Genomic DNA, 18,758 nt, shown 5'->3' with positions numbered 1-18,758 from the left:
AAAACGGAAAACTGGTGTTAGCGATACAGTGCGAGTCAAAAGCTTGTGCTCGGAGCGCCCTCTTCTGGTTTGCAATAGTAATTGCAACTCTCTCATTGAGAGACAATCTGTTACATAGACGCACTTCTGTCTGCTACTTTATCAAGCACACTAGCACACGTCCTAACAACACTGCTAGTCAAGGGAGAGTTCACTATTCCCCGGATTACCGCACTGTATGGTAATAGGAGACCCCAGTGCTGTAATTTTAGATTGAAACTGTTGTAGTCATTTTGAAGCTAACAAGATATTACAGAGCAATTGAGTTGAAAGGACAGCTGCACACGTTTTCAGTATACAAAGATGATTAGAAAAGCAACTGTGCTGAGGCGCGTTGAATCAATTCATTATTTGGCAAGGCGCTGTACAGCTCATACCAGCCTTCTCCTTCGGCCAAAACAGTTTAAAATACACAGACAGACGTAGCGCTGGCCCAGCTTGACGGCACGTAGACTGGGCGCTCAGTGAAGCCCGGGCTTTCAGCCTAAATGTTTTAAATAGGACAGCAGAAGAAAACATCATATGATAGCCGTCTGTGCTTTCCCCTCTCGCTTTCACATTCCTGCTTATTAAGATGCAATGTTGCCATGGCCAACGTTTTCTGAGTCATGCTATGCAAATCATTTCCAGCTCCCCTCGCCTGTCTTCTGCAGTCACGAGTTTTATGCACACTAACGAAGGTTTTCAAAAGGAAAAATGGTGTCTTACATAAGGTAATACACTTATTTATGCTTGTAGTCTTTTTACAGTGTTCCTGAGTTCAGGGTCATGTTTTGTCAGCTTATTTGAAAAAACTTAGGGGGATATGTACAAGGAAGTGGCGGAGAGAGGCGTTAGCCTTCCTGGCTTAACGCCTCTCTCCTCCACTTCTGAAACGCAAAGCTGCGCCATATTTACAAGAATGTGGTGCAGTCTTGCATTTCCGCCTGCGATGGCGCTAAGTTTAACATCGTAGCGCCAACGCAGGCACTCTTGCACCAGAGTGCAAGGGAGTCTACGTGCAGGGGAGGATTATTTATGTGTAGGAAGATGTCCCTTCCTGCACATAAACAATCCCAGAAATGCCATTCTGTCCCTTTCATGCATGCTGCTTCATGCAGCTCACATGAAAGTGACAAAATTGCCTTTTTAAAAAAGTTGGGTAATGCACAGGAAGGGACACCAGACTGTTATTCAGCCCTAAGGGGCGGACATGTTATTTACAAATACATTTATTGTTATTTTATTGAATCTTGAACAAGAACAGAGTAGTCTGATAGTTGTCTCTGCTCTCTGTGTCCTAAGAGGCCAGGTAGTATAATTAAAACTATACAGCACTATTTAGGCACAGAAGGAACAGATACTCACCAGATTTCCTTTAAAGGATCACCTTTACTCAGTGGATCTTCTGAATATCTGACCTGCAGCCGGCACGCCTGAACGTTGTCTGGACATCCCTTCTCTATAATCTGATTTTTTCAGGTCAGACGTAAACATAGAATTCGGCAGAATATATAGATCACTTGGGTGTTTATCCTAGCAAATGTACCAATATGGTAATGTATCAACATGGTAAGGAGATGAACCAAATGTCCCCTCTCTATCAAGCTATGTCCCCTCAATGGGCAGCCAATATGAGTCACTGCTTGCTCTTTTTATTTGGCACCCTACTAAGAAAGTGATGCAAAAACACAGCTATGTCTGTGAACTGTCTGAACAGAAGAGAAGATTTGTACCCTCCATGATCCATTTAAAGATGTACATGATATGCATGGCCTCATTCAACTCATTCAGCTGTCATACAGTCAGAAAACGATACTAGACAGTATGAAATTGATATGTAATTGGAGGAAATTGCATGAAGCCTCAAGTGTATGATGTTATCATTTGACAACTCAATCAATCAATCAGGGAATCTTTAAGTGCTCTATTCACCCGTGAGTGAGTGTCTGAAGGCGCTGGGGGAGCAACTCTGGTCACTTAAAGAGCCAGGTCTTGGGGGTCTTCCTGAAGATGTGCAGGGTGCGGGCATGTCTGACGCAATTGCAAGCTTGTACCAGGTCTTGGCTGCGATGTAGGAGAAGGTTCTTCCACCTGTTTTTGCTCTGGGGATGCGCGGGGTTGTGCGAGTGCGAGGTAAACTATATTTCAGTTGAACAAACTGTGATAAGACAGACGTAACTTTGAGATGCCTTCAGCACCCCTCTAAGTCGGTATAACAATATTCATCCGCTGTCACTAATGTCTTGCACTTGTCATGAAAATGCTTCATTTTAACAGGATAATGGTCCAAAAAGGTATTTTCTGAGGTAAAACTGGCCCATTTCAATTTGCAATATTGTAGTGCATTCTTTCTGCTGATCCCTATACATTTGCAGATTTACATATTTTAGAGATATATTACTAATTTCTCGACACTAACATCCGCAGCTACTCCATAAGGTGGCAGAACGATGATTTTCCCATTTAACTTAATCCCTCAGGCGTAATAAGACCAGCTGCATTGAAACACATTGGCACCTTTATGTAATGGCGCCTGCTTGTGTCGTCTTAGCCAAATACTTATAATTATCACATATGAACTACAACCTATTTTTTTTTAGACGTTTTAGCATAGGATCCCCCATTTCACAGATACAGAGTAAATAATGTCGGGCGACTTGTGGACATTGTCTCAGATTTTCTGTAAATCCTATGCTAAGACGTCGGGTGGTAGCTGCAGTTGTAAAACCTTTTATTGAGTCTCATTTAACTTCTGAAGACCCAAAGTAATCTTCAGTAACTTTGTCATGCCAAACTTTCCACATCAGTCGCCATAGGTTTTGTAGACAATTGAAGGATTTGCCCAGGCTGTGGACAAACCAATAATCCTCCTGCTAGACGTCTGTTGCTTTTGTTCTTGCATCCCATTGAAAGATCTTGGACAGGTAATGCAGTATATCACTTTATATCATCTCTTTGTACTTCTACACATACCTTTTCAACATTTTTATTTACATCTCAAATCATTTGAATGTTCAGTAAATATTTCAATATCACATAGATCCACTCATTCATACTCCTTCATTGGTCCAATAATAAACAATGGGTCTCAGACAAGGCGAGCATTCACCCCCAAAAAAACTGTATCTTCAGATTCTTATACACTGCTGGGTGGTGTCCGGTGAGTCTAAACTTTAAGTACAGTTAGGGTACTTGTACTCATAGTAATAAATCAAGAATCAGGTTCAACATGGATGTTGGGATCTAATTTTAACTCCGTAGCCCACTTGTAAATAACTACACAACTCTACCTGGATAGCTTACTGTCATCATACTATTATGCGATAAATAGGTTTTTTTTCCTCACAATAGATTTTTTTACCCATCTCTTCTCTTTTAATAAACCACATTTTTCTTTGCCCATTTATAGTAGCTTGGTGTTGTGCTCATCTGGTTCGTGCAAGCTGCTTTCAATTGACCATCACTCTACTGACATCACTTTTTGGTAAATTAATCCTGTTTGTTTCTTTTTTTGGTCAAGTAATATTAGACAGCCTTCATATAGCCCTCTGATATATGGCGGCCATTGTGAGTTATTTGCAATCTGTGAAATTTCCAATAGGCTCTGGACTGTGATTAGTGTGAACTAACACTGTAAGCATTGACGGACAGATGCTATTGCTAAGTTCTGATCCAGTTAGTGACGTTATTTTTAAATATTGGTTTCTGTAGCTGTGCTTACACTTTCTATGTATCGTCAATTCATGCTTTATTGTGTCTCTAAAATAGTTCTAAATGGGGCTTGAACAGACACCAAGATACAGGTCTCAACTTAAAATTAGGTCACCTGGTGGTGGATCAGCCCTGATTCTCCTGGATCTACCCGCAGCATTTGATACTGTCCCACAGCCATTACTACTACAATGTCTTAGGGACTTAGGTGTGAGCAGCATATCATTAACCTGGTTGAGCTCCTTTCTTACAAACAGGTTCCAATCATTGTGGATGGCTCCGTTCTCCTCCGAACCTAAGCCGCTGAGCTGTGGAGTGCCTCAGGGGTCAGCGTTGAGCCCCACACTCTTTAATGTTTATATCCCTCCTCTGGCATCACTTGTTGAATCGTTCGGCGTACAAATAGTTTCCTATGCTGACAATACGCAACTTCTCCTTACTCTTGATAAAGCTGCTCCCCACGCTTTGATCAAGTTTAAGAATTGAATCTACGACGTTATTTTGCAGCCTTTTTCCCCGCTTGGAATCACAACGCGGTCGTTACAATGACCACGTTGTGATTCCGCATACCATTACTCCGCAAGTCGGAACAACTATGGATGTTGGAATAGTATAATTTACTATTCCAACTCCAGTCTGTGCGGACACTAGGGAAGGTGTTGGATTTTAAATCCAACACCCCCCCCCCCCCTCCACAAGTCGTTGTTCTGACTTGCGGAGTAATGGTATGCGGAATCACAACGCGGTCGTTGCAACAACCACGTTATGATTCCCTTTGTTGAAAAAGTTTCGGGGTAAACGTTGTTTACCTTAAGAATTGCATAGCCGCTGCGTTTCACTGGATGCACAAAAGCAGCTTACAGTGCAATGCTAGCAAGACCGAAATATAATTTTTGGGGATTCCCCAACTTGCTGGCACATTAACACCTGGTCTAATGAGGTTCTGCCTCCACCGGACCCTAATTTGGTGGCTCGTAACCTGGGAGTGAAGTTTGACAGTTATGCCGCATGTGCTCCCCAGATAGTGAGTATTATTGGCATCTGTTTTGGACATCAGAAAAGCATTAAGAACTTCCTCCATTTTCTTCCCTCTCCGCAACAGAAAATGGTGATCCAGGCTCTGACCACTACTAGACAGGATTGCGCTAACTCCCTTTACTTAGGGTTAGCAGCGTATCTCCTGAGAAGATTGCAACTGGTGCAAAATGATCCAACGCGTCTTCTGTTAAAGTTGCCCAGAAGGGCGCACATCCAGCCACACTTGAGAGTACTGCACTGGCTCCCCATCAAAGATCGGGTGAAGTTCAAAGGACTCCTCATTACTCATAAAGAGTATGATTCCCTACCTCCATTTCAGATCCCTTTGTTCTTCTAATTCTCTTTTGGTGGTGATTCCCAAGGTTAGAAGAAAACGCTGGGGTGGCAGCTCTTACTGTCATCTGGCAGCCAAAGATAGGGAATGCGCTTCCACAGCAGTTTCAGGCTGCGAGGGATATTCTTTTTTCAGACGATTGCTTAAAACGTAGCATTTTAGTTCCACTTTTTAACTCCACTACTACAAGGATCTTTGCCTACTTTAGTGCTGGGACACTCTATGAGTAGCTGCTGTGCTCTATAAATCCTCCAAACATAACATAAATTCCATTATGGGCTGCAGCACACCATGGACTGTACGCCCTTTTTTAAAATGATGATTGCAAGTTGTGTTCTATCACCAACACTCCATTTTTCTTTGGGGCAATAATTTGAATGACAATATTCTCTTATAATGATCCAAACTGTCTAATGTTTGAGCACTGCAATAATCTGGGGCCAGTAGAAACACAATTGATAATTGAAATTACTCTAATGTAACATTATCTATGGAAACATCAACTTCTTTGCTTAACCCAGTGCAGTAAAAGGAGTTTCTCATCAATTTAATTTGTCTGTCTGATCAAATTACCAGTATCACTATGCCTAGACAATGTGCACAGGCCTAGAAGAAATTCGACTTTCTAGACCTGTCACGTTACACAGTGCTGAAGAAGCCAACATATGGCACATTCTTGCTTTTTTTTTATCCACAATGTAATGTAGCATATACTGTTTTTCAAATGGAAGTAATCAAAATTTACACATGGCCTATTTAAGAAATGAGTGCTAATGGCAAACACTTTAATCAATGACTTCCATAGAGTTAGAACTTTTCCAGTCATGAATGACTGGACGAGAAACTTATGCCCTTGCCCATGTGATAATGTATCTATGCAATCCACAAAGCATACGCTACTATTTTGTAAATTTTATACTATGTTAAGGAAAAGATGGATTGTACCTATATTAAGTGTGTTAGGCCTGAGACACTGCCGCCCAGCTTTTTTCATATTACAACTTTTAGAACATGATGAATTTATTAGCCCTCTAGCCATGTATCGGAAAGCTGTGATCAGATATAGGGAATTAATATGGACCATGGACTTGGCCTCTTAAAGTTTCGTAAAGATAATATTTTAAACATTTTTAACATTAAGCCAACATGACTGTTTTTCATACTATTTGCTACAATGTGTTTTTATGACTTTATGATTGATTTTTATATTATGTGCTACACTGTGCTTTTATGATTTCATCTTTTAAATTGAATAAAGCTTATTTTGAAATGAATTGACAGCAGTAGTAAATTTTCCATTGTAGGGTTCTCCCTTATTGGGAAGTCCTATTTTAGCATTATCTCTAAATTTTCTCTGCCAGCGAGATAGTTCTGGTGTACACAGTGATTAATTTGTAAAAAACAAAATATTTGCAGGGTCCAAAGTTTTTTGTAGAAGTCAACCTTCATTGCTCTTGAATGCCGGAGGTGCAGAATACCAATCTTACCTTGTTTTGATTTCACTTCATGCCTCTTCTGGCAGTACTCAACACTCCGTGCCTCTTTAGCTTAATCTTGTAGGTTCATTATCACCCATGTTTTCCGTCTAATTTCATCCCGTTTTTGCCTTTCTCTTGCTCTGAGACAAAATCTAATGATGAAAATTACAACCTGTTCCTCAAAAGGTATACCCTTTGCCCATCCCCTGCATCCACTGGCAAACATTAATCCAATGGTAGTTTGGCAATAGTCCAATCGGTGTGAGTGTGCATTCTGAATCAGTGGGTGTACATGCCAACCTGGTGTAGAGAGTACCATATGAAAACATCAAAACTTAGAATGGTACAACTCTTGGTATCTCTCTCCAGCTAACATGCATTTGAGCGTGCACTTCGTAAGCACTGAAGTAGCCAAAAGTAGAGAAGAGTTGATGGACTCAAATTACTTTGTCAGAAGTGGGCTAGTGTGACAGTGTAAGTCTAAGCAGAAGAGTTGCACAAAGTCTTTGACTATACTTTAGAAAGTAATTTTCATGTCTTTGATATTAAGGGAAAGAACTCCAAAATATTGATAACTGTACATGGTGAGATCTGGCATCATACCTTTGAGTCTGGATGAGTCTTTTGGCAGTAAAGAGAAGGGACATTTGCTGGAGTGAGGAAGGTTTAGTTAAATAGTTTGGTGATCAGCTCCTTAGGGACTTGGGAACGGTCAAGCAGCCTTGAACCTTCACCACTATTTGATCTGCAGACATTGGTGGTCTGATATGTATCTCAAGCTTAAAATAATCAATGCAGCTTCATTCTGCATTCATGGCAACTTGTGAAAATACTTTTTTAGGTGATTTGTATAAATGATTTTGCAATAGCCCAGGTGGGATATCATCTCCGTAACTACAAATATTTTTCATGGAAACAGAAAAAAAGAGAAGTATACACTCACCATATTTAGACTGATTTCTCAGGAACATTGTTCGATGAGTGGGATTTACTCTCCAACAGGAAGCCCAGATTTGGTAACGTTGGGAGCGGTGAAATATCAAGGCTGTCTAGTCATGAGTTCACCATCGGCGGCCGCACAGTGCATTGGGGCGGAGCAGGGCGCGGCGGGGGGGAGTCGACAGTCTACAGAATAGGTATAATTAAATAAGTAATTTCTATTCCCTCGTCTGTCTGTTTCCCTCCCGCCGCGCCCAGCCCCGCCTCACCACGCTTACCTGTGCCGCCTGCCGCTGGACTACACATCGTGCCTGTTTCTTCCACCACTCTGCACTTCCTGTCTCTGTATTTCACATTTGCAGGTTGTTTTTCAGCCCTTACCTCTCACTTTGTTGCAGTTTTTCCATCATCTGCTTCCTAATTTTTTATCCCCCCTTTCTGCCTCTCTCTCTCTTGCTCTGGGACGATCAATGACTGATGGACAAAAATAGTTCTTGGCTGTCAAAAATATATTGGGTGTCATCCACCTACAACCATCAGAAGAAATTAATCAGACCTAGCTCTTCGTATAAGCACCTTGTGGGACCAACAAACCTACACACCTACCCAAGCACCTGGATATCCTCTAATGATTAGCACACTACACACATCAATATAACATAACATTACAAATTAACCACTGCCGTCTCCATGAAGCCTGCGAACCCACAGTTTCAAGGCAGGCACATGGGAGTGGTGTAAACCAAGCAAATCGGACAGGTGTGTGTTTCATGAGGCACGTGCACACAGTTTCTTCTTTATACAGTGTTAAGAGTTAAAGGTTGAGACAGTTTTGTTACATTAACTACTGGAATTGCTTCAAACACTTGTTTAACGTATGATTTTCAATATATAAACTCTAAGCACAAAGAACCTTGCAGACAGTAGTATGCATACAAGTAAACAATAACCGTTAATTCTGGTGTTATACAATGACATTATATATAGCACCAACGTATCATTTATTTTTTTCAGTAGGCCTGTAAAATGAATCCTTATGTTCTAAAAAACCTTACGCTAATTCTATACACTATAATTTAGGGTTTTGAAGGAAAAAACGATTCAACATTGTACATCCGTAAGTGAAGCAAGCTGCTCATGAAGTGGAGGCACACAGTAGGATACGAGTTGTTTTTGCATAGAAATCTGTGCATGTTTGTAAACTGTGCCCCAAAAATAAAGAGTTATTTCATGGCAGAATACACTTATATGTTATGGTGGCATTTTGTTGTTATCTTTCTCAGGTAACATAAACTACTCCTTCTATACAATCTCTACCCATGTCTCATTTTCCATACATTGTATTTGTTGATACATTTTCTTTTTTGTTAAATCTCCTTAGTTTACACAACATATTCCACAATGTATCTTCATAAATATTTAAAACTTAGTTACACAAAGAAATACTATTGGATATACACTGTCATTACCTCCTCGTTCCTCTCGCCATGATGAACCACATAGTGAGTGAGGCCTCAGTGCCTGCATTCGCAGGCCCTTCCTAATGAATAAAAGACCCTCCTCACTCCCTGTTCCTTTTTTGTGCAAATCTTCACTTTTACATCTGGGCAGGCGTACTGCGCATGCTCCAGTGCTTAGGCTGGCCTGTCTTGCTCTGCGTGGCAGGTGATTTGTGCGAAGTTTTTGGAAAATTTGCTGTCAGGTATTCTACTGCTATGGTGAGTGTTTTATCTTTTCCCGAGAGGGGGGAGGGCGTGGTGTCAGCACCTGCATGTGGTGCAGTGGACTTGCCGACGGATGCTTGCTGCTGGGCAGCCCAGCCGTAGGTCTGCAGTGTTTCATTTTGGCTGGGGTAGGCGTGGCTGCATAGGGGGCTGTTTCGCCAGGCCAGAGGCCTGCTGTGCCTAACCATGGCTGTGCTAAGCGTGAATCTGCAGAGGCTTCCCGGTTGTGGACAGGGCCGGACTGGGAACCAAAACCGGCCCTGGCAAAGTGCTCGGCAGGCCCCCCCGGGGGTTGGGGGTACCGCCGAGCTCTTTGCCAGGGCCGGTTTTCGGCCGATTGTGTTACAGGGCCGATTTTACAGCTATGCTGCAAAAACGGCCCTGTAACAAATACGGCCCCCAGGAGCCCAAAACCGGCCCCAACCTGTGCGGCACACCGGGGGATTGCCAGGTGCCCGCTACGGCCAGTCCGGCCCTGGCTGTGGATCTGCGGTGCATTTCTCTTGCCAGTCTACGATGAGTTGCGGCTCTGCGATGGGGTTGTGTGCTCTCGCTACTATGGCCGCTTTTTACCTGTATGGGGCTCATTGCTCTGCCCCCTGCATTCCTGGCTCTTCTTCTGAAGAGACAGAGGTTGTGTGCAGGTGGTTATTACTTGCAGTTTATGACCTCTCACTGTCTAGATGGCCTTAGGGCACTGTTTCCTTGGGACATTTCTTATACAGCACAGTCCTGTTGTGTGATTGATGACTGTATCCTTACTGTTTGGTGATTGGCCAGTTATGTCTTGGCTGTTATTACAGGTTTAGATTTTTGGGAGGAAGTTCTCCCCTGTGGAATTTGTTTGGGGGACTATTCAAGTCTAATGTTTCTTTTTGGTGTCTGTGTCTTCACTATGGAGAAACCTACTGCAAAGTGACACAGATTGTACTCTCCTGATTCAAGGAGGACAGTGATGCTCAGCAGGATAGCGTGGCTGCAGCTGGTGGTGCCCCAGCGTGGGGTGTCTATTTCCTTGTCTGCTGTGGGGGTCCAATCTATGACTGATGCTGCTGTCACTAATGCCTTGTCCGGGAAGCATAAGGTCAAGCGTGCTGCGGTCCAGTTGGATGATGATTCAGCCTCTGACTCTTCGGCTGATTCTGTCCAGGAGAGGCATGTGGTCCCTGGTAGAAAGTTTATTTCCAGGGATGAACTGGCAGGCATTCTGTCTCATATCTGTGTCAACCTGGATATGGCACCTCCTCTGGTGGAGGAGGTATCTGTGGGCTTATTTTTGCAATTTTCTAACCCTGCGACGCTCACTTTGCCATTGCACCAGATGATCAAGGAGGTGATCTTTCAGTCCTGGAAGGAACCTTAGCATTGCCAGGAGCCCTGCTTCTTTCAGAAAGCATATGCTTTGGATGAGGGGGATACACTGTTGCTTTCTTTTGTTAAGGCGGATCTGCCCCTCTGATTGGCACACCCTCCATGAATCCTGATGATTGTGTGCCTTCTGATTCTGTGGACCATAAGATGGAAGGAGGTCTGACGAAATCGTTTTCTGCTTCCAATCTGGTTCTCCGAGCTGCCTTGTATGGTGCCTTGACTGCTCAGTCCCTCTTGTAGGATTTTGAACCTCTTGCTGAAGCTAAGCAGGAGGGGTGCAGGGTGTTCGAAATCCTTGTTCATATGGAACAACAGACAATGTTCCTGGCTGACATTTCAGCGAATGTGACAAAGGCAGCTACTGTGGCTTCTGCCTCAGTTGTCATGGCTTGCCGGAACCTGTGGCTGAAGGACTGGAAGACGGATCTGGCTGAGAAGTCTGCATTTCTGAAACTTCCTTTCATGGGTGACAAACTGTTCTGTGACCGTCTGGATCATCTTATCTGGAAGTCTTTTAAGGACAAGAAGCATACGTGGTCCCACAGATCTTCTGCTGGCAAATCTTCTAAACCTTGGAATTGCTTGGCTGCCAGAGATTCCAAGGATTTCCCTCGGAGAGACACTCATTCTTATCCATTCCTTAAGAAGAAGTTCCAGCCCTGGAGTGGAAAGCAGTAGGATATGACCCCCAAGGCACGACCCTCTGGTCAGTGCCCCTGATGGTGGGAGTCTTCTGGATATGCTTCCTGTGGGTGGCCAGTTGACGGTGTTTTTTCCAGCATGGTTACATTCTGTCTTTGACAAAAGGGTGAGTAATATCATGCAGGATGGTTATTGTATAGACTTTGTTTCTCTTTCTCCCAATATGGGGTGCATCCCTACTCCTGTGTCCAGGAATCCGGTGAAAAGGGAGGCGCAGCTAAAATAGATCCAAGCCTTGGTGTGGAAGTGTGCTGTCATTCCAGTGCTGTTGGATCAGGTCGGTGAAGGGATGTACTCGATCCTGTTCCTCCTTCAGAAGGTGTCCGGAGAGGCACGGCCATTGTTGAATCTCAAGCTCCTCAACACATGGGTGACATTGATTTTTTTCAAGGTGCTGTCTCCTCAACAGCTCATTCCTCTCCTGTCTCCAGGAGCTTCATGGCTCTGATCGTACTACAGGATGCCTAACTGCATGTCCCCCTTCATCCTTGTCATCAGAGGTTTTGGAGGTTCGCTGTGGGGGCTTCTCATTTCCAATTCCAGGTTCTTCCCTTTTGTCTGAAGTCGGCTCCCCATGTGTTTACTAAGGTCTTGGATTCCTTGATGGCCGTACTTCATCTTCAGGGGGTGGCTGTCTTCCCTTACCTGGACGACTGCATGGTGAAGGGGGCTTCTCTTCACCTGACTTGCTTGCATGTCCATAAGGTCCTGGACCTTCTGTCTTCCCATGAATTCTTGATCAATGTTAGATAATCACAGCTGGTTCCATCTCAGGTTCGAATTTTCATTGGGTCCCAGTTCCGGACGGATCTGGGCATTGTCATGTTGCCAGACTGAAGGATGTTGAAAATTCATTCCCATCTGATGGATTTCTTGTGGGCTCCAGTTCAGTCTGTGTCACTTTGGATGCGGTTACAGGGGGACCTGGTAGCCACTGTGTTCTTGGTTCCATGGGCTCATCGGGACCTCAATGTCAAGTTCATACTGAGCAAGTGGCTCCTCAGTGTGCAGGAGTTGTTTTGTCTCCTCCCGGTGACTCCTGTAATTTGAGATGAACTGGAATGGTGGCTCCTTCCAGTTAACATTCTGAAGGGGGTCTATTTGTGGTCTCCAGACCTGGTGATCATCATGACGGATGCCAGCGAGAGTGGCTGGGGCGCCTGTTCGGGATCTCTCAAGGTCAAAGGTCTGTGGCTGGCGTTCCAGGTCTTCCAATTTGAGGGAGTAGGAGGCTAGTTCACGGTCTCCCAACCATTTTTCTCCTCGTCTGCAGGGCACAGCCATCATAGTCCAGACAGACAACACTATGGCCAAGTCCTATGTCAATCAGCAATGCGGGACAAGTGCTCTGTATTTGTCGGTTGTTGCGAATCAGATATTCCGGTGGGCTCAGGCAACTGTGGTCTCGTTGAGGGCCATCTTATTTCAGGGGATTCTCAATCATTTGGTCGATTGCCTGAGAAGGGCGATTCTATCCTCTTAGGACTTCTGTCTTTCTCTCCGGGTGTTTGCCGTGCCAGTTGTGGGGTCGCACTCAGGTGGACCTCTTTGTGAGCCTGGGCAATGCTCTTCTTCCCTATTATTTTTTATTCAGAGGAAGGGTGGTGTTGGCTTTTGGACTGTATGCCCTGACCTGTCCATGGCCTGTTGGCCTTCTGTTTGCTTTCCCTCCATTTCCTTTGATCCTGAGGTTACTGGTTCAGGTTCGGAGGGATGGGGATCAGGTGGTTTTGGTGGCTCCAGCATGGCCCCACTCTGTTTGGTGTCCTCTGTTGATGAAGATGAAGGTGGGTCTTGAGTGAAGGGTTTCCGTTGTTTTCATCTTACTTGCGGTTTCCAACTTATCAGTTGTCCTCCTTGTCGTGGCTCTGGTTGATGGCTTGGCAGTTGTACCGGGTTGCTTGATGTTTCAGGTCCAATCTGCCTCTGTCTCTTCTTCTTTTTAGTTTACGCCATTTGACTTTGAAGGTCTTTTTTCTTGGTGGCGGTTACGTCTATTCGCCGGTTGGGTGAAATGGGTTCTTTGTCTTGTTTGTCTCCTTTCTTTGAACTACTTGACAACAGGATGGTTCTTCGGTTGGGTCCTGGCTTTGTGCCCACGGTGAATTCTCTGTTTCATCATCAGCAGGATGTGAGTCTACTGGTATTTTTCCCTGATCCTCAGTCTCCTTAAGAGGTTGCCCATTATTCCATGGATGTGCCTAGGGTGGTCTTGGTTTACAGGTATCAGGTGAAGATGTTCAGGGTGTCTTCCACCTTGTTTGGGAACTCTAGTCCAGCTCGGAAGGGGGATAAACCTTCCACTCAGAACTTAAGGTAGAATGGGTTTGTGATCCTGGTCGCCTATAAGCAGTTTGGGTTGTCCTCTCCTCTAGGGATTAAGGGAAGGTCTACTAGGTGCATGTCTGCTTCTGTGGCGGACCTCCAGGGTGCTTCTTTACAGGAGATCTGTTGGGCAGCCACTTGGACAGTGCCGCCTACTTTTGTGTCCCATTATTGGGTGCTTCAGGGGCCAGAGGTGCCTGATTTGCTGTATTCCTGGGTCCTGTCTTCTATATTGTGACCTGTGTTTTTGTCCTGTGGATTAAATCTGTGCTTGCATTCTGTACAGTTCCCCTGAACCTTTTTTGTGGCTTTGGGACATCTCACTATGGGCCATATGTAGGTAAATTACATTTACCGATTCTTAAATACCGAATTTTACCGATTCGGTATTTATGAATCGGTAAATGTAATGTAGGTAGAAAAATACCGAATCGGTAAGTGTCGGTATTTTAGAATCGGTATTTACCGATTCGGTAATGGCAACTGGCTTCCCATTCATTCCTATGAGCCTGGAGGCCCATAGGAATGAATGGGAAGCCAGTTGCCATTACCGATTCGGTAAATACCGATTCGGTAATGGGGGAGGCAGTATCATGGGTGGCAGGGTGTCACATTGACACCCTGTTGCACCCCTGATTCGTCCATGTGTGCACATGTGGCGCACATACATGCCCTAGGGGCATGTTTGTCTGCCACATTGCACACTGCAAAGTGCACAAAAATGCTTTTTTACACCTATTCGTCATTTACCACCAACTTTTAGTTGGTGGTAAATAACGAATCCCCACACCCACGACACACTCCCCCTACATCTCATTTCATGATTCGGTATTTACCGAATCGGTAAAATTACCGATTCGGTAATTTTACCGATTCGGTAAATTACCGAATCATGAAATGATCCCCCTACATAGCAAAAGCCTAAATACCGGTCGGTAACGGTATATTTACCGAAAATCGTCCGTTACCGACCGGTATTAGGCTTCCTACATATGGCCCTATGTGATTTATCATGGTGAGAGGTATGAGGAGGTAATGATGCAATTACTTACTGGTAATAGCATTACTCTGAGTCCTTCTCTCACCGTGACAAATCAGTCCCTCCCTCCCGACCTTTTTGCGAGTCCTACTGTGTGGTTTTTGGGCTTGGTATCGAACAGGAATTGAGGAGGGGGACAGGTCTTTTATTTATTGGGAAGGGATTGTGAATGGAGGCACAAGGACTTCACTATGTGATTCATCACGGCGAGAGAAGAACTCAGAGTAATGCTATTACTGGTAAGTAATCTCAGCATTGTAGATACATGGAAACTAAGACGAAAAAATGTCATTTACTAAAAAATGTGGTCTCTGGTTCGGTGCTTTATGAGTCATCAATGACATCTGATAATTAACATGCATTATTTGCACTTGATCAGTGTAAATTTGTCAGCAAAAGTTTTCATTCGCCTCATAATTCTTTTTCCTGTTTAGGGTCGATGCTCGCGAGAGAACTGCAAATATCTTCACCCACCTCCACACTTAAAAACACAGTTGGAGATAAATGGACGGAATAACTTGATTCAACAGAAGAACATGGCCATGCTGGCACAGCAGATGCAGCTAGCAAATGCAATGATGCCTGGTACTCAATTACAGCCTATGGTAAGGAGCATCAACTGACTTCAACTGCATGCAAACCACTGAAAAGTTATATGTTAACATCTGTTCAGCTGATATCTTCAAACTCACTCAAACTTTATTAAGAAAGCAGAGAACCTGACATCAGATCATTTGTACTGACCCAATTTTGTATTTCGCAGACTCTGTCTCAAATATATAGCTATGTGAAACCTCTTATGTGATCTTTTTCCTTTCTGAATTTGTGACATAAAACAGCGTGTCACAATATGGCTTTCAAATATTATTGCAATTAAAGATCCTCCCCCAAGAGTGTCCATATTCTGTTAGACTCATCACAGAACGTCCACCCACATAAACTGTCAGATTATTAATACTAGGGTTTTCTGCGATTATGTAATGACTTAATTTCTTTGCAATCTTTTCCTGGAATATTTCTAGAGTAGGAATAATTGATCCAGTTGTGACAAGTAGGCACAGTCTAGAGTAGACTGCTGTAAGTTATCGAGAGAGCTTTTATACTCAACCGTCACAGTTGATTTTATTTTTCTGTTGGATACTTCTAACCAAATTCTTCACCTTTGGAATATTCTCAGTCACCAAACTGGATCCAGAAACTTTTACACAGCAGTAGCGCTCCTGCATGCTAGTAGGTGGTGTGGTGGAGCTCCGTTTTTTTTTTGTTTTTGTTAAACATATTTTATTAGGTTTTCATTACAGTTACATCATGCAACATGACAGTCACCATCTGCCCCTCGGTTCTAGAAGTCTATAAGTCACATTAGTGTATACTAGTATTAAGTACTATGCAACATCATAACAGCGCATTGGTGTCCTTGTGGGCATGATTCCACTAGTGCATTTATTGGGACAGTTATCACCAGTAGTGATTCAAGGAACATGAGGTAACAACCTTCTAAAGCAAAAAACCCAGCACTAAGAGATTGAAATTGGTGCCGGTGTTGGGGAGGAAATCTGTATGTGGGGCACAGGTTGCGTGGGGGGGCAATGATCTCTTAACATATTCGGTGCTCCTAAGCCATTTTGCTGCACTACCGGCTTATGTTTAGGTATGTTTCAGGGTAAACCCACTCGATGTCTCTAGTTGAGGAGGTGTCATTGTGAGCTTGAGTTCTCCACATCTCATTGCTTAATTTCTCAGTCTCTCTTGACCTGTGAGAGGTCCTCCAGAATACGTGCCTAAGTCTCTGTCCAGCTCCTTGAACATAGTCATCTGTCTATCCTCCTTCTTAATGCCACATTGTCGCAACCAGCCCATTTGCGAAATTCTGAGTCAGCGCTGTAGTATGAGACTCTCTGAAGTTTTTCAGGACATTGTCAGCTGCCGTCTAGCAAGTACCAGCTAACCAGGGAACCAACCCAACAAACAAGTCTTGAGTGATGTAGGGAACAGTTGTTCCGTGGTCATTGATAGAACCTCCATTACTTTGTAGGGGTTGAGAGCAGGGCAGCTCCAGACCATGTGTTAGGAATGTGGCATCCTCTTCTCCACATCTTGGGCAGCGTGTACTTGCATTTAGTGACATCTGATTCACCCTTTTGGGCATAAGGTACGCCCTCTGGAGGAAGACATATTGTATAGTCTTGAATTGTGCATTGCGCAAGATCTTAGGAGTATGCACCAGGATTTTGGTCTAGTCCTGCTCCCTTATCGCTGATCCTCCTCCCATCGTTCCCATAAAGAGGAGAGGTCTGATTTTGCCTGCACTAGTAGTGCGCTATACAAAAGTGAGATTGTGTGGTAGTGCACAGAGGTCTCACAGATGCAATTGAAGGCCCCTGTGTACTGCAAACCTGACCATACCTAACCTATGCCCAACCACTTCCAGACCCTTGCCAAAAGCACCCCATGCACTAAAAAGTGTGCGCTAGAATCTGATATTGGTCATGTAAGACTCCAAAGACTGCCATCATTTATACTTAAATCGCACTCTCTGGTAAGGTTGAGCGCTGTCCAGTCCTGTAAGTCCCTCAAATTATCCCTATGGAGGATGGAGATTAGTGTGAGGTCTCTGGCATAAGTTGTTCTGACCTTGGTGCGTTGCAATGTTCGCTGTTACGCATAACTGAGAGTCACCATCAGGGGTCTTCCGGTCACCCCTGTGGGGGTCCAATGGCACTAGTAGTAATTGTACTAGTGCATTCCCAGTGGGATAGTTTGAGTCTGCCTCCTGGGTGTTTCCCCAGCAGGCCTCCCACCAGCATGCAGCCCATTGCGGTTGCCCCGCTAAGTAAAACAATTCAACGTCTGGGACCACTAGTCCCTCTCTGTATTGGGGAGTCACAGTTTTGCTAATGCAATTCTCTCTCTGTCAGTACACCAGATTAGTTGCAGGCCAGGTCATCTATATCTCTGAATACTGACCGAGGGATCTTTATGGGGAGTGCAGAGAAGTAATAGAGCAATCGATGGAGAACTGCCATCTTTGTCAGGGCTATGCTTCCCTTAGTCCAAAGTAGAAGTGTTAACCAGAAACCTAACAACTGGGCATAAAGCCGCCCATACGTTGCCATGGAGATGTTGGACCTCCATGTGGTAGATGTGGAGACCTAGGTATTTGATTGTGGTGGGTTCCAAATGCAGTTTCTTCCCCAGTGCTTCAGGGATTGACCCACTGTCAATAAGTCCCAGTGGGAATGCACATGATTTTTCCCAATTCACCTTAAACCTGAGAGCTTGCCATATTGTGCCAAAGTGTCAAAGGCACCCTGGATGTCTTTTCTGTTACCCTGAATGTATAGATAATGTAAGGTGCCTCCAACACGGAGCCCCTGGTATTGGATGCCCTGGTTGATCACAGTAGCTAGTGGTTCAAGGGCCAAGGCAAACAGGATGGGTGATATTAGGCATCTCAGACTGGTCCCACTATTTGCCCTATATCTATCTAAGATGATGGCACCCGTCTTCATGTGGGCGGTCAGGTTTGTGTACTGCACCTTTGTCCAACCAAGAAATCTCAAGAGAGCCCATGCTTATCATTACTACATATAGGAAGAATTTCCAGGACACGGACTCAAAGGTGTTCTTGATATCAACCACTAATGCCATGGCTGTCGAAGGGAGTTTTGCATGCTGAACTAGCACCTGGATGAGACTCCGCATATTGTGGAAGGTGCTTCACGTGAGAATAAACCCAAACTGGTCAGAATGTACCAGGCCTTGGATGTGTCGCTTCTGCCAGTATACAATTGAGAATCTTGTAGTCTACAATGAGTAGAGAGAGGGGTCAGTAAGAACTCAGGCTCTCTGCGTCCTGCCCCTGTTTGGGTAGCGCTCTGATTAGGACCTCCCACATGCTAATAGGATGTTCCCCAGTTTTCCTGGCCACACTAAACTTTGAGAACCAAGTGGTCCGAATAAGGCACATAGTACTCTATTGCTGTTTGTTTTATGCGCTGTACCTTCCTCTGAGCCATGGCCTTGATAGCCTCCTGATCTCTTGTTCCGATATGACCTCTCCTAGCTGTTCTGCC

General features: G+C 44.2%; 1 protein-coding gene across 18 annotated transcripts in view; it reads left to right on the top strand.

Moving 5' to 3' along the window:
- The window catches only part of MBNL1 (muscleblind like splicing regulator 1), a 498,242-nt gene that overhangs the window by 326,171 nt on the left and 153,313 nt on the right, over positions 1-18,758 (top strand). For all 18 annotated transcript variants that reach the window (XM_085634851.1, XM_085634864.1, XM_085634862.1 and 15 more), the window contains one exon: positions 15,117-15,287. In XM_085634851.1, coding sequence (XP_085490977.1) covers positions 15,117-15,287 — 171 coding nt within the window. The remainder of the gene's footprint in view (positions 1-15,116; positions 15,288-18,758) is intronic.

This window comes from Triturus cristatus, chromosome 11 (genome assembly GCF_964204655.1).
Source record: "Triturus cristatus chromosome 11, aTriCri1.1, whole genome shotgun sequence".
In the NCBI taxonomy this organism is placed as follows: domain Eukaryota; kingdom Metazoa; phylum Chordata; class Amphibia; order Caudata; family Salamandridae; genus Triturus; species Triturus cristatus.
This window is presented reverse-complemented; position numbering and strand designations above follow the sequence as displayed.